This window comes from Phyllostomus discolor, chromosome 7 (assembly GCF_004126475.2).
Source record: "Phyllostomus discolor isolate MPI-MPIP mPhyDis1 chromosome 7, mPhyDis1.pri.v3, whole genome shotgun sequence".
NCBI lineage: Eukaryota > Metazoa > Chordata > Mammalia > Chiroptera > Phyllostomidae > Phyllostomus > Phyllostomus discolor.
The window spans coordinates 128526305-128542516 of NC_040909.2; the positions used below are offsets into that span (position 1 = coordinate 128526305).

General features: G+C 51.6%; 1 protein-coding gene across 1 annotated transcript; it reads right to left on the bottom strand.

The window, feature by feature from the left end:
* Positions 1-1784: 1784 nt before the first annotated feature.
* Positions 1785-10382, bottom strand: KLHL38 (kelch like family member 38). Its single transcript, XM_028533596.2, has 4 exons — positions 10150-10382; positions 8157-9746; positions 3723-3828; positions 1785-2845 (listed from the first exon to the last, which is right to left on the bottom strand). Exons 2-4 carry the CDS (start codon positions 9543-9545, stop codon positions 2556-2558), a joined length of 1785 nt encoding a protein of 594 aa, XP_028389397.2. The 5' UTR covers positions 9546-9746; positions 10150-10382; the 3' UTR covers positions 1785-2555.
* Between the last annotated feature and the right edge of the window lie 5830 nt (positions 10383-16212).

The following is a 16212-nucleotide window of genomic DNA, read 5'->3' on the forward strand; positions in this document are numbered from 1 at the left end:
GACAGAAGGTGCAGACTTGCTCACAGCGTGTGAGCCTGGTGGCCAGAGTGGCTAACACCAGGCGGGTGGTGGTGGTGGGGGGTGGTGGTGTCGTGGGAGATGAGACCAGGGGACGCTGCAAACAGAGAGGTAGCTGGGCTGGGCTGGGCTGGGGAACAACCTTGCAGGTCCCTGGAGGTCACCCGAGAAAGCTGAGATGGGTCAATGACCTATTCTGACTTACTCTGATGCTTCTAGAAGATCACACGGGCTGCTGGGCTGAGAGGAGATTCAGGCAGGGGGTAAAGATGGACGCAAAGAGACCAGTGACAAAATGACTATAATAGCTCAGGTGAGAATAAGTGGTGGCTCAGACCTCACTGGGAGCTGTGGGTGGTGAGACGTGCCTGGGCTCCGGATGTACTCAGAGCAGATGGAGTGGAGGGTGAGAGAGAAGCATCAAGAGGAATGTCCAGGGCTTCGAGCCTGGGAGAGCGGGAGAAAGGGGTTGCCCTGTTCCAGGATGGGGAAGCCTGCAGGAGGGACTGGTTTGGTGGAGAGGCAGTGACCTTGACCATAATTTGTTTGCAGTTTCTAGTGAACATCCGAGTGCGGGTGGAAGTGGAGGTGGAGAGCGAGCAGTGGAGTCTGGCAGGAGAGAAGACTGAAGTCGGCAGCGTCTGGGTGGTGTTCAGAGCGTGCTCTGGCCAAGCTCCCTCACCTAGGAGTGTGAGTAGACTGGAAGAAGGCTGGGGAGCGGCACCCCTTGCTCGTCAGGAAAGTGGGGGGACGGCAGTGAATGGCAGGGAGTTGGAGAAGGGTGAGTGGTTCTGGAGGTGGAGTGAGGAAAGCATTTCAGGATGGAGAGGTCGGCTGTGCCGTATGCTCCTGACTGCTCAGTTCAACGAGAATGAAAACAGACTGCCGGTTTAGGCCCTGCAGGGGCCACTGGTCACCTTTACAAGGACACTCTGGGACAGGTGGGACTAAGCCCCTGAGGAGAGAGGTGCGAAGAGAACAGGTGGGAAAGAGAGGCCGGCCGACAGCCAAGGGGACAGCGTCCAGGCCGAGGAGGAGGGGCCGGCAATCTGGGCAGTGTGCCTGGACCACAGCCACATGGCGCGAGGACCAGAACAGACCCTCAGACTCCAGCAGGAGAAGCTCAAGTGCAAAAATACAAACGAGGAAGAAAGGAAAAGCCCAGAACATGGGCCTGAGAGCTGGACGGGGAGGGAGGAAGAGTTCAGCTTGGGGGCACTCTGGTGCCAGACTCAGGGCAGCAAGACTCATTCCAGATGCTTCCACTGGAGGGGAGAGGACTTGGCCTACACCTCTGGATGGGACGGGGCTGGCTGTGTCAGACTGGGAATGGGACCAGCCCCTGAAGGTCTCCAGTGCGCACGGTTGAGCGGTGCAGCGCGGTGGTCCTGACTGCTCATTGCAGTGACCCAGGATGCTTTTCAAAACCCCTGAGCCCTGGGCCGGCCCTGCCTGCGAGAATCCCCATCTGCCCACCTCCAGTGGGGGCTGGTCCCATTTTCAAACATCTTCCCCCTGTGATTGTGATGCACCACCAGCTTCAGCTTATTCCTGAGCTTGGGACTTGGCCAGCGTGGCAGGCACTTTGAGATAAAGAGGGCCGCAGGGAAAGCCAGCCCCAGCATTGGGAGGGCAATAATTGCTGTAATCTGTGAAGGAATTTGCTGGCTTTCCTTAGAAGAGCAATTCTCATAACATTTACCAAAATGAAAATCCTGATTAATTCTGCAGGTTTATAGCTCCCCAGAGGCTGGAGGAAAAAAACATCACTTGGCAGCAGAAGCAAACTTTATTCTGGCAGCACAGACAATGCTGCAAATGCTAGATCGTGAGTTGCTCGTACTTTCTGGAATTCCAACGCGCTGCATCCCTGGGATCAGGGAAACGCAGTCATGGCCAACTGCTCATGCTGCCGCCTGGACCAGGTGCTCCCAGAGACTCCTGGGTCTCTTGGCCTTCTGGTTCCCGGTCTCCGGGGCATTCTGGGCAGCTGTGGTTTCTGTCAGGCCAGCGTGGCTTCCTTTGAGGAGCCACTGCTGTGCCGTGGTGCGCACTTGTGGCAGGGTGTCAGCGAGAATCATTAACCCCACCACTGCGTGTAGGGACTCCGTCCAGGACGAGCCAGTGGTGGTAGCCTGATCCCTGGGAACGGTGATTAGCTCAAGACGTAGGCATGGGTTCAAAAAGGGCCAATCAGCACTGGTAGTTTTTTTTAGGGTTATTATGCGGTAATGATAAAGCTTCACCTGAGGATGCAAAGCTGGAAAATGTGAGTCTGGATGTATCAGTTGTCATTGTCCTCACGGACATTGTGTGGATAAAGATGCTTGTTTGTAGAATAAAGCCAGAGAGAGAGAGACAAAGTATGAGAGTTTTGGCAACAATATGCCTGGTTCCAGGCCCCCAGACTCTGGAACTTTCCGTCCTGTGAGGTCTCCCTGCACCCTTTTAGGGTTAAGCTGTTTGAAGTTGGGCTCTGTCTCTTGTAACAAGAGCATCTCAACTAAGACACATGACGTCTGGGTTTCTCGTGGACCTCATCGTAAGGTGGAAGTGTAGGGAATGCACTGGAGGGCGAGGCAGGCGTGGTCAAAGAGCTTGTGAGGCAGCTGTCCCTGGGACGTCCAGGTGTCTGTCTCGGGGTCGTAGCAGTCGAAGGAGGCCGAGTCCTCGATGCTGCAGTCCGTGGTCAGCCGCCGCCCGCCCGTCACGTAGAGCTTCTTCCCCATCACCGCGGCCCCGTGGTGCATCCTGCGGTCTTTCATGTCGGCACACTTGACGAACTTGTTGGACTGAGGGTCATAAGCTAGAATCCTCCTTGTGTAACCTGAAAGCCAAGTGGGGAATCAGCAAGGTCAGCCGTGCTCATTGCTGGGAGAGGTCAGCAGTCTGGGGATGTGTCTGATTTCTGCTGTCGCCTAACACTGAGGCCAGAATTGGAACAAAAGTGTGGAATGTGTCGGTACCTGCCCAAGGGCTAGAGTACGGCAGAGATGGGGTTTGGCCCCTACATGCTTGACCCCAAGTTAACGTGGCACATAAGTCAGCTTTTGACTGGGAGCAGCCTCCTGATTGCAGTGCTTTCTCGGCCTCACAGCCTCCTTTGTCTCTCCCACATGCCCATCCAAGAGCTACGAGGAGCTGAAGAAGGAACCTTTGGGAAACTCAGAAGTGGGTCCCCTCAACAGCCCTATCAGGTGGGTCCCCTGAGGATCCCCATTTTAGAGATGAGCAAACTGAGGCACGGCTAGAGTAATGACTTGCCAAAGAGTTTACGGCCAGTGAGTTGCAGGGCCAAGGTGCAAACCCAGACCTATCTGTCCCCAAACCTGTCCTCCCAACCATGACAGTGTACTGCGATTACAGACCATGATCCACGAGTAGCCAATGTTCACCAGAGCAAATGTTTTTTGAGAATTTGCCGTGTGTCTGGGATCGTGCTAAAGGCTTTCAATACACGAGCTAGTTTTATCACCACAACAACTCTGTGAAATACGTAGTATTTCATTCCGTTTGCAGAAAAAGACAGGGAGAAACTTCTGGATGAGAAAAGAGCTTTGTCGAGTTGTCCACACTCCCCTTAGACGGGGGGAGGTGACTTTACAAAGGCCGGCCCGTACAGCAACGCCTGTCTGTGAGTGGCCCTTTTCCCATGGGAGACGCCAAGTTCGTGCCCAGCGGGGCGGCCCCCGGGTCAGACTCACCTCCCACGATGACGATCCGCTCCCCAAGCACCACGGCGGGGGCGCACACGTTCTTGATCATTCTCGTCTCCATTTTGAACCACGTGTTTCTGGCAACGTGATAAACCTGAGAGAGGAACAGAACCATGGCCCTGTATTTAAGGTGATACATTTTTTAAAAGGCAGAAGTAGTAATCAAAGGGGTACAATGGGAGTGATTTTTTTCTTTTCACCTTTCTCCGCCCAATTTTTAGAATGTAGGTATATTACATATCAATAAACAAATATACTCAGATAAATAGAAAGAAGAATATTGTAAGAAACTGGTTTCCACGGGACCCCACGAGGTCAGTGGCTGTGTTTCTGCAGGATGAACCAGGAGTGGCTCCTTGGAGCACGTGTCTGCCTGCCTTGCTTGGAGCAGCTTTGTCCTTTAATGAGAAATGGGGTAACTTGGATATTCATGAAAAACAATGATTTTTCAATTATTTTTATTTCTGGCTCATGTTTAAACTTCTCAATGTTCCAAGTATATCCGAGAGCTCTTAGAGCCAAGAATACATTTGGGGCTGAGTGAGGAAGGCTCTTGGACAGTTCATGTCTGAAAGTCATTAGAAGCACGGAAAAAAGACGGATAAGAGGGACCAGGGATCAGGGGGGCGGGGTGGGGCGGGGCGGGGCTCGTGGCCACACAGAAGCAGAGCCGCAACCCACGGTCCCCAGAACCTGTCCTCTGGTTCCTTCTCCCCTTTGGAAGTTTAGCTATCAAAGGTCAATTAGTTCATCATTGGAAAACATTAGCACAAGAGATCTAGGGTGGACTTCCTATAAGAAAAGAAGGGCCCTGGCTGGCGTAGCTCAGTGGTTTGAGCGGGGGCTGTGAACCGAAGTGTCGCAGGTTCGATTCCCAGTCAGGGTACATGCCTGGGTTGCAGGCTATGACCCCCAGCAACCGCACATTGATGTTTCTCTCCCTCCCTCTCTCTCTCTCTCTCTCCCTTCCCTCTCTAAAAATAAATAAATAAAATCTTAAAAGAAAAGAAAAGAAAAGAAGGACGAAAACATTCATTTACTGAGGAAAATGGCACAGTATTCTTCACTGGACAGTCTTGCTGTTATAGAATATAGTTGCTGTCATACTAAGGGCCTATTTTTATATTTTTCTTGCCAGATTTTTTTCCCAGATTTCACGCCCATCCAGTGAGGTGGGTACCATTACTCACCCCCGTTTTTCAGACTAGACGGTGAGGCTCAGGGAGCTTCAGTGGCAGGCCCGAAGCCCCACAGCTAGAGCGAGTGGGCGAGCTGCTCTGGCTGAGCCCAGCATCCGCCTTCTTAACTTCCACAGTCAGGGCCCTGCTGAGGCCACGTAGCAGTGGCCTTTCTTTTTCCTTTTTTTCTCTTTTTTAGCCCAAACTAATGACAACTGCTGGGAAGCAAGATCTCAAATGCTCCTGGTGTGGCCTTTCTTGCTGGAGGCTTTGAGACTGCAGTCCTCCATCATTGTGGTTAAGCCGGTGAAGCATGGAGGAGGCTGAGTGCTGGAGACAGGGAGGATCACAGTAGCTGTCAAGCCACACGGTTTTATCTGAAAATAGGTGACACTCAGCCATGGCTGGTGTAGCTCAGTGGATTGAGCACGGGCTTCCAACCAAAGCATCGCAGGTTCGATTCCCAGTCAGGGCACATGCCTGGGTTGCAGGCCATGACCCCCAGCAACCGCGCATTGATGTCTCTCTCTCTCTATCTTTCTTCCCTCCCTTCCCTCACTAAAAATAAATAAATAAAATCTTTTAAAAAAAAGAAAATAGGTGACACTCTGTGGAAAGTGGGATCCTTGGAGAAAAAGCAAACGTGGTTTGCATTTTACTTGAGTAATTACCTCCTGGTCTTCTATTCTCTATCTGACTCGTGTGTTTTCAAAAATAGATTAAACATTTACTCACAATCCTCCTAATACCTCAGAGAGGCTGGGGCAAGGATATCAAAGGAATGTGCGGGACCAGGGAAGGAAATGGTACTGTGTTATGGTGAAGGATTCCCTGAATGCCATCCAGCGACAGAGGCAGAAAGAAGGCTCAGCGGAAAGGCCCGAGTAGTCACACGATTCACCTAGGAGCCCCAGTGCAGCGTATCTCCTAGAGGAACTCGTGCCGGTGAACCATCCTGCGAAGAAATCTCCGAACCTGTGCATGACAATCCGGCCTGCTCCATCTCCATCAAGTAACCCCCAGGAATTCCTGTGAAACCCCATCTAAGTGAGGAAAATTTCCATTTCAAAACTAAAGCTAAATACACAAGAAAAGCTTCCAAATTAATACTTTACCCCTTTCTCCTTCTCACCAGTGCAGTGCAAAAGAATCCGCCACATGCTAGTGGTTTTGCAAGGGTCTCATTTGATTATACTATGAGTTTCTTGAAATGCCAACTTAAAAGCCCCTTCGAGCTTTGTGTTTATTCTGAGGAAGTGGATAATTTTGCAATGTGAAATCATCGGCATATGTGTTGACTTCATTTTGAAAAAAAAAATAGTCTAAAAAAAGAAGGAGGGGCTGTAGCTCCACATAGGAGCATTTCGTTACGTCTGTGTTGTGTGGCCGAGCTTGGAGAGGAGCTGACCGTGTCTCTCTTGGCTCAAGAAAGTGAGTGGGGTCTGGAAGAGACTCAGAATCTGCCTAGATGGTCAGGCAGGAGCCAAGGATGTGGGCTGGAAAAGTGAAGGCAAGAAAAAAAAACAAACAGAGAATTCAGTTGAAGTCTGTTACTTTTCTCCATCTCCGCTGGCATCCACTTAGCTCAGGTTCCACCATCATTCCTCGCCTGGACCTCTGGAAGAGTCCCCAGCTCTCTTCCCTTTGTGCACTCAAGCCCTCTCCAATCGCTTCTCCACAAGGTGCCCAGAGGGAACCTCTGAAAATGCAAATCTGATTACTTCCTCCACCCTGCTACCCTCAGGCTAAAACCCCAATCCCTTGCCAAGGCCTAGAAAGCCCTGCCAGGCCAGCATCATCTCCACAAACACCCATCGCCCAAGACTGTTCCAGAACTTCTGCAGGAGGGGCTCAGAGGCAGTGGTCTGAGAGGAGGAGGTAACTCAGGGAGGGGGCTCTTGGTGATTATGTGGGACTAACCCACCCCCGCTCCGTGGTGCACATTTCCTTTCTCCTCCCGGCCTGTGTGGTAGCGACATGGACACGCTTCACGTTCCTCCAGGCAATGGGCTGCGCCCCCTTCTGCTTCAGGGCCTTTGTGCCAGCTGCTCCCTTACCCAGGAGCACCACCTGGTCTCAGGAGACACCTGTCTCCCGCTGCAGGTGGCAGATTCCTCTCTGCTCAGAGCAGCTTCCCGCCCCTCTCTGTCCATGCCACACCCTTCGTCCTCTTTGATTCATCACCCCTCCCCCTTTCTCTCTTCTCCTGCTGCTCTGCTTAAGTCAGCTTAAACCAACCTCACAGAGGGAGTTCCCCGCAAAGTTCCCTGGTCCCCTGCTCGTAAAGCACCCCTCTAGTCAGCATCTGGGTGGCAAAGGTCTCATGGCTCCTGAGGGTAAGTGCAGTCCACTGCCCACGCCTGTGTCTTCAGGTCTTCACTGTGGGCGGGCTCAAGGACGCTCTCATAAATGAACAAGCAAAGCACTGGGACCTCCTCGATTGTCTTTCAAGATCGGCTCATTATTCAAGTTTTGCCTATCGTTAGGTGAATTGCAGACACTGCTAGAACTTGCATAATGTTGGGAAGCCCTTAATATTCTGAAATTTTGATCTTTTTAATTACACTTCTCGGAGAGCTTGTGAGTGAAGCTAGCTTTTACCTATGACTTAGTGCAGGGGTTCCCCAACCCGGACACACCTTAGAATCTCTCGGAGACTTTTAGAAATGTCAGGATCCCACGCAAAGAGATTTCGATCCCGCAGATCTGAGGCTGTGCTCCAGGAGATTTGGTAAGAGACTATGGACCAGTGCTTGGGAATCTTCTTTAAGGCCTTACCCATTTGGGTTAAAATAGCTCACCAGATTCCTGTAGGACTTTCCTATTTGACATTCCATGGGTTCTAGCTTGAACTTTTAGCTATACTATTTTTTCTCAAATAAAGATAAACTCTTTGTGGACAGGGATTGTATCTGATGTACCTTTGTATATATCAATCTTACACAAAAGAATTCATAAATGGATAAAATCTGGTTGAAATTAAACTTCCTCTCTCCCTTCCTTCCTCTTTGCCTTTCTTCTTTTCCTTCTTTGTCCCCTGCAGATGCCAAGTGTGTGTGTATATATTATATATACATGTGCCTATATATGATCACACACACACACATGTTCACACTGTGTCACAGGCATGTGTCCACATGTGAATGTGCAGCACACATGAGCTCATGAATGTGTGTTATATGTGTTTGCATGTGTGCAGACACACACTCATGCACTTACACGATGGGAAGGACCAATCCTTTACCTGGATGAGGCGCACAGGGTTCTGCATGATGTCCTCTCCCCCGAAGAGGTAGAGTCTTTGGTCTTTCACGGCGACCGCAGGGTGCAGGACCCCCACCGGCATGCTGGCCATACTCTCCCAGACGTTGCAGATGCTGTCGTATCTCTCCATGGAGCTCATGACCTCCTGCCTGGCTCCAATCCCCCCGATGGAGAAGATGAAGTTCTTATGGGCAGTGCTCCTGTGGGAGTAGCGGGCCGCCAGCATGGGCTGCCCCAGCCTCCACTGATTGAGCTTCAGGGAGAAGACATAGACGTGGTGACTGGGGACACTCGTCTCTGCGCCGATGGCCATGCCTCCCAGCACGTAGACGCTGCGGTGCAGGGCGACGGCCGAGGCCTTGTAGAGCCGAGCAGGGAGCTTGGCGAGGCTCTGCCACTGGCCGGTCTGTCGGTTGTAGAGCAGGACGTCCCTGGTGGTCTGCTGGTTGTCCTTCCTTCCGCCCAAGAGGATGAGGAAGTCCTGGTAAGAGTTTCTTGGGGGGACGTGCCATGGAGGCTGGAGGTCTGGGACACCGGGGGCGCCATACAAAGAAAACATGTGCCTCCTGGCCGTCTCCAGGATGACCTGGCAGGAGGGCGAGGACTGCAGGAGCGCATCATTGGCGATGAAGTGGTGGAAGAAGGCCGGGTGGACGTATGGGAGCCTGACGAGCTTGAACAGCTCCTGCACGTGCCGCCTCCGGGCCTGGAGGTCGTGCCGGACCCAAACCATGAAGGCCTCGAACACCTTCTCCTCCTCCCCGCAGAGTCCGTCGTCCCCCAGGTAGTCCTGCAACTCCAAGGCGCCCAGCTCCTTCAGGTCGGCCGACACAGCCACCTCCGGAAAACGTGTCAGGGCCACCTCCCTGGCCGTCCTCTTGAGGGTCTCGCAGCTCAAGATGTCTGAGAGTCTGATCATGCCCAGGCAGTTGCTGGGGCTCAGCTGGCTCTGCAGGTAGGAGGAGCAGGCCTCGAACAGCTTGGGGTACTGCAGCATGGAGGCGGCCTCCATCAGGGGCAGGACGTTGTCCACGGCGATGCGCACCTCCCCGGTGTACACGTACAGGACCAGCTGGTCCAGCGTCGTGCACCCGATGCCCCTCAGCTGGACTTTGGCCTCTGCGCTCTCCCGGAAGCTGCTGCAGAACATGGCCTTGAAGTAGGGGCTGCTGGAGGCCAGCACGTTCCGGTGGCAGGGGACCTCCCAGGCCTCGACACAGAGGGTCACGTCCGTCAGGATTCCGTTTTGTCTCAAGCCGTTGAGCTGCCTCAACAAGTCCGAGGAGAAGTCGTGGTCTCTGAAGAGCAGCCCATCTGGGGACGCCTCGTCCATCCTGCAAAGAGCGGGAGAAGTCCCACGAGGAGGCATGTGCTGGAGGGTTTGGCTGCGGAGGCTCCTAGACGTAGAGCATTTCTGTCCCCTCCCCGAGGTGCGTGTGGGTGGCACCAAGGACGTGGCTCGGCGAAGGCTGGGAAGGAAGGCCACCCACCCTCCAGGCCTCACAGCTGACAGCTCTTTTTGGTTCTGGTTAGTCAGAAAGGTCGCAGGCAAATAACACCCTCATATAATCTGAGAAAAAAAAAACACAACAAACAAAAACAATGAAGATCGTTGGAAGTTACTGATGGTCAGGGGCTGAGATGTTAGCCCGAAGCAAAACATCGGTCCACACATTTGACCAGCGGAAGCCGGGGAGCCTTTCTCCAGGTTCCCAGCCCGGCTCTTATTTCGTAAACTCCTCTCAGCATCTTCCTGGGTGTTAGTCATTCTCTAAGGTTGTCACTCTGGGGGTGTGGCCCCCTGGTGACTAGACAGAAACAAGGGACGAAAACGGACCATTGCAATTTTTTTAAACATGACTTCACAAATGCCTTTGGGTTTTGTTTTAGAGATGGGATAAATAGAAAGCAGGGCTTATTGCCTGGCACCGGGCAGTCCACCTGCAGGAGAAGGAAACATCAGGGACGTTTACCTTGTAAATGCAGGGCTATCCACCGATGCCTGGTCCGCTGGGCCCTCCGGAGTTTCCACCTCTGGCTCCAAGTGAAACCATAAACCCAGGCCTTCCCTTGAGCTGGCAAAGGCTTTGTCCTGGGGGAGTTCTGGATTTGTTTATGCTAAAGGCGCTTTCACAGTTTTCTAGAGCTTCGTGAAAGAACGGCTGGGCAGGGAGACAGTGTATACATTCCAGGGCTAAGAATAGTTGCATATGTACTTTCCACTGTTATGACATGTGACTTTCCAGTTGCCTTTTGCAGCAACCCCAGAGCCGGCGGGGCCGGCGCATGCCCACATGCCTTGTTTCCTTGGCAAGTGTTTACATCGGCATAAATAGATCTGAAGGAACGGCCTCTCTTAAGAGAAGACTTTGCTGCCCACTTGGAAACATCCAGAGTCCCTTGTCCTAAAAGTGCCTGGGAATTCTAGATGTCTGTAAACAGGTTGCTGTGACCTGGGGATATTCACTGGCAATAGTTCTGGGTGGTCACAAGGGCAGCCGGAATCTGGGCCCAGGGGTGCTGTGTAATGGGTCTCTCATTCCACCTGCCTGGCAGAGTCACGGGAGGGGGTTGTGAGTTCCTCCTCCAGGTTCCGAGATGATAGATTCCATGACAAAGTTGTTTTTAATATGCATGAAGCATCCCAGAGTTTTCAGACTCAGAATGGCCTAACCTTTGTCAGTTCTGACTGCAGAGGCCTCAGTTCTAAAGTGGTGCGGTCCCTGGCATGCTTCTGCCTCATAACTCCCTATCACAGAGGGACGTTTTTTTAATATGTCTGGCTGGCTTTTCTGTTTTACTTTTCTCCTATCGGAAAGGCTTGAGCTAGAGGCAGGAGACAAGGCTTGTTGCTCCAGGGTGTTCCAGAAAGTGAGCGAAAGAGGGAGGGAGGGAAAGAAAGAGGGAGGGGGAGACAGGGAAGAGAAGAAGCAGAGGGAGACAGGGAGGGGTGGGAGGACAGAGAGAGAAAATGAGGAGGGGGGGGAGGAAGAAAGAGAAGGAGGAGGGAGACAGGGAGGGGGGAAAAGAAGAAGGAAGGAGAGCAAGAAGAGGAGAATGGTGATGATGATGAAGTAGGTGTTAACCTCCAAATGTAAGAATCACAACCAGGATGGCAGGCTGTAGAACCCCAAGGATGAGTCAAAGGGACCCCAGGTCTGTCCTGCCCTGTCCCCAGGGAGGCCGGGTGTGAGGGTACCAGCAGTGAGTGGCCGAGGAGCCTGGCCTTCTCTCCTTCTCTATCTCACTTGGACTATTGCAACACCCTCCCATCCCATTTCCCACCCCTGCCTTGTCCCCAGTCCTTCTTCCTCCAATGCACCCACTCTGTCACCACCAGGGTGGCCCTAGGGAAGGCGAATCAGAATCTGCCATCCCCTACATCACGCCCTTGAATGGCTCCCCATGTCTGCAGAGTGAAGTCCATATTCTATCTAGTGGGAATCAGATTGATCCTGATACTGTCTACTATTGTAGCTCATTGGACAACCTGCAGATCCTTGTACGTGTCTGTTCCTAGCTGGGATGGCTGGTCTGGTCTGGCCTGCAAGGTGTCCGAGGGCAGGAGGGAGGGATGGAGGGAGGGAGGGAGGGAGGAAGGAGTGTCTCTCATTCATAGATGCACAGATCATGCCCTGAGGTCAGGCAGATATATCCACGACATGTCACTGGGGCCAGGGGCCTACGGGCCAGAATTAGGAGCGGAAAACCTGAGCCACGGGGGTCAGAGACCCATGGCGATACAAGCAAGGTGTTGGAGAGAGGAGCCGTGGGGGCAGCTATCAGAGCTGGTGACTGTTGCTGCGTGTCGGAGCCATGCTGGCCACAGAGCCGATGAGCAGCCAGGTTCCTGAAAGGGCCTGAGGCCCCTCTATTTCATGCTCCTGCGCCTCTGCATGTTTTATTCTTTCTGTCGTGTAAAGAGGCGCATTGAAATGAAAGCATTTTCACTGCTGAACTCCTCTTCACCCTACAAACTTAGTTTGCGTCTCCGCTTCTCTGCAAGTCTTCTTGACCCGATCAGATAATCGGTTTCTGACTCCTCTGTACCGTTTCCATTCCCCCACATATTTCTAATGTTACAAGCCTCAGACCTCGCTGCATTTGTGTTTGCCTGTCTGTGTCTCCCTTGCTAGAACGGAAGTGTCTGGACAGCAAGAACCTTGCCTTAATCGTCTCTCCATCCCGAGTCCCAGCACGCCGTCTGGCACACAGTGTCTGGCGCACAGTGGGTGAGTTACAGACAGTTCCTGAAGGGGCTGGCACAGAATGGAGATCCGGGAAAGGGAGGCAGCTCTGTGGGCAAACTTCACGCCCCACCTGCTGTACAGGTGTAGCAGGGCTGCCGTGCACAGCCCGGCGCTGGTCCATCAGACGACAATGCGACAGGTGCTCTGGAGTGGCCCCGGTCGTCCCTCATTTTAGTCAAATCCAACAATGTGATGAAGCGTAAAGGAAAACAGTTGCTTTATGTCACACAGCAAAAGTTAAGTTCAAGGTTGGAAACGAAACTGAGGTCCAACTCTGAAGCTAGGGCTTTAGTCCTTGGCCTTGGAGTCGGCACAAGGGAAAGATAACTTCCTTGTTGGTCTGAAATGCCTGTGTTATCTCTCTCCCAGCTGGTGAGCAAGCCGCGGGGTTTGTTGTGAGCACAGTAGGTAGGGATTTCTGGGGCTCCCCCTGCAGGGGATTCTCGGACCTTTTCCTCCGTTCCCTAACCGCTTAGACCTCCTGGAATCCAGCCCTGTCGGGCATTCCAGTGGGCTCCAGTGTGCAGTGTCAATGTCTGCCCAGTTCTAATAAACCCTTTGGGTTTTAAAGTTTAGAAAAAGCAGGCCCCATGTTGTTGGCCCAGGCTGCTAGGAGAATTCTGGCTCTATGCTAAATGTCAGGAAAAGACAAAAGAGTCTTGCTGTTGACTTCATAGCACCCCCGCACGCAACCCCAAGCCCAATCCACAGCGTGTCTGCCGCCCACATGCAACCCCTAGCAGGCTACTTCCAATGCATGAAAATATGCGTCTCGGAGAGGTGTGTGCCGTTTGTCCTCCCTTTTTGTCCTTCTTTGGAGTTTAGGGTCTGAATGTATGGGAACCTGAAATAAAAGAGGACATTCAGCCCCTTGCCCTACTTTTGGTGAAAGTTGGTATCATAACAAGTTAAGACTCAGGCTTTGGGGGCACAAAGACTTGGGAGAATCTTGATATTTCCTCTCCGGATCTTGTGTGGTCTTGGGCAAGGAACTTATATTCTTCCCTCCTCAGTTTCTCCATCTGTGAAATGGTAATAACAGTCCTTGTCACAGAGAAATAAGGTGTGGGAAGTGTCCAGTAAAGAGCCCGGCACAGTCTAGGTTCACTGTGGTAACTTGTGGGTAACGTTTATTATATTATTACTCTGAAAATAATCCCGTTAGATTCCAGTAGTTCCCAGCGCCCAACTTTCAGCATCTAATTTGGTCTTCTGCTCACTCTCGCTGTTTCCTGTGTCTTAAGCAACTGCTATGTTCCTTATTATCTACTCAGCCTCCAGGAATCTTGGATCGAGTATGGGCTCTGCCACGGACTGGCTGTGTCTTTGGACAAGTCGCTAAATCCCCCTGTACTTACTTTCTCGTGTGGCTGTGAAAGATTGGGCCAGGTGACATCTGAGCCCACCCGCTGTAGGCCACGCTGTAGTCTGTGCCCCGCGGTGACCAGAAGGGACCGCCGGAGGCTGACCCTCGGAGAGGGGGCCTCCCCAGAGCTTCTGCACAGAGTCTTCCCTGCCTGGGTGAGCTGGGCCTGGGTTCCTGGGGAGGGGCAGGCTGGCTCGGTGCAGCAGCAGGCCTGACAACTGCAGCACGGAAGCCGCCATCATGCTCCACCACGCATGTCCACGTCCAGTCCTCCCAACAGCCTTCGGGGCAGGGTGCAACTTTCCCACTCACCAGCGAGCCACAGCTGTCGGTCCCAAGGAACCGTGTTTCAAGAATGAGCAGATCTGCCCTTAAAGGCCATGTGACAGCTCCTCGGAGACTGGATGGATGGCTATTCTTTGTTGTCTGCCGACTGTCTCCTGTTCCCACAGTTGGAAGGTGAAGAAGAAGAAGGAGGATCAAACAAATAAGGCTTTGGTGGACCGGATCATGAGAAGCTGTGGGAAGAAACTTGCCTCTTGCTATGTGACTGCAAAACCTGTCTCAGTATGTGAGTTCCTGCCCACCCATGTCTGTAGCTTTTGGCTGGGTGTGTTTTTTCACCAGCATGTGCAAAGCTGGACAGGGACTTTGTACTCCAGACAGCGGCCCAAAGGCCGCCTGCTCCTTGACTCTGGCGTTGCCGTGACAACTGTGCTCTGAGAACTGAAGGCCCAACCCTGCTGTTGCTCGGCGAGTAGTACAGACGAGGCATTCCCGGCTCTTCCTTCACCCTGCCCCCGCCCCGAAAATGCCTTCGTATTGTTCCCCCTGGGGTGGACAAGGGGAGAAAAGGCCGGCAGAGATAACAGCAGGTCTGTTCGTGGACTGTTGGTGTATAAGCTGGCTGCCAGGCCCCCTTTCTCCCCACAAATTGTGTCCTGACCTGATACATCATTTATGCCACAGATCAGCTTTCTGGACTCTAAATTAAATTGAGAAGAAAGAAATAATATGGTCAGAGATGCATTCTTGCTCTCTCATTTTAGCACTGTGAGTCACCAAGAATAATAATACACTGCCTCGGCCTCTCTGCTCCCCAGGGCAGGCGCTCCTGATGGCGAGAGAAGCATTTTGGCTGGAATATCACTCCCTCCAGGCCTCTGAGGCACGATCCAGCAACTTTCTGCTGGGATGTAGCAGGTGGATGACCTATAGAAAGACACCTGTTGAGAGGGTGAACTTTACTTCCTTAGAAGTAGCATTAATTAGAGTCCCTTGGGGAAATGTGATTTGAGCAAGGTAAGGGTCTAACTGACCAAGGATCTGTCCATCCATCCATCCGTCCATCCACTCATTGAGTAAGACAAGGTCCCTTGCCCTTGAGGAGCTTACAGTCTGGTAGGGAAGACAGACAAACATGTGATTTGAGTGTCCTAAGTGTTATGAAGGGAAGCCTTTCTCAACCTCCCTCCTTCCCAACTCACCCCTGTCCCACCGTAAATTCTAGGGCCTCGTAGAAGAATTGTCTACATACATTTTTGAAAAGCTCTCATGTCAGGCTGATTTTCCGTCATGTGTTTTCATCTCTCTCTCATCTTGTAGCTCCTTGAGGGCAGGAATGAGTCTGTATTCCTGCCCCATGTCAGGAAAGACAGAGAATAGAATTCACCGACAGAGGTGGGCACTGTTCACTTGCTTTTGCCCTTTTCAGACTGTTTATGTTTTTAAGTTTTTTTAAAAAATTTTTTTATTTTTCAAAAGATTTTATTTATTTATTTTTAGAGAGAGGGGAAAGAGAAAGAGAGGGAGAGAAACATTAATGTGTGGTTGCCTCTCTTGCACACCCCCTACTGGGGACCTGGCCCACAACCCAGGCATATGCCCTGACTGGGAATCGAACTGGTGATCCTTTGGTTCACAGGCCAGCACTCAATCCACTGAGCCACACCAGCCAGGGCTCTTTTAAGTTTCTATGAAATGTTTTTACCTATTTTTTTAATGACTAAAAATAAAAGTAAAAAAACCAAACAAACTAGTTTTCAACTTCCTGCTGGGTAGGAAAAAGAATTGAAACACTTTTTACTTCATTGTCCCTGGTTTTTGTGAAGATAACCTGGAATTTAAGTTCCAGTTTGTTGACGTGAAATCATTTTATATGTTATATCTCATCTTTTAAGAATGACTTTTTGCTTTTGCTATTTTCTCTTGAAACATAATTACAGCTAGTCTTTAAATTTAGCTCCATCCTTGGCTGATTTACATTTTCACTGCCAGTTCTTTTATGCCACAGTTTTCTCATTCTTAAGCGCTTAACTCTGACTCATTTTTTGATTAACTGAAGTTCATTGACTCATATATAATTGTTTTTAGGGAGAATTGGGGAGAGGAGCATTTTTCTAAATCCTTCCTTATCCAAG

Excerpts from the sequence above, each read along its gene's own strand:
- KLHL38 (XM_028533596.2), bottom strand. The coding sequence starts at position 9,545 with ATGCCTCCTCGTGGGACTTCTCCCGCTCTTTGCAGGATGGACGAGGCG. Across the intron at positions 3,829-8,156 it reads ACCCTGTGCGCCTCATCCAG|GTTTATCACGTTGCCAGAAA; the intron begins GTAAAGGATTGG and ends TTCCTCTCTCAG. Across the intron at positions 2,846-3,722 it reads GCGGATCGTCATCGTGGGAG|GTTACACAAGGAGGATTCTA; the intron begins GTGAGTCTGACC and ends CTTGGCTTTCAG.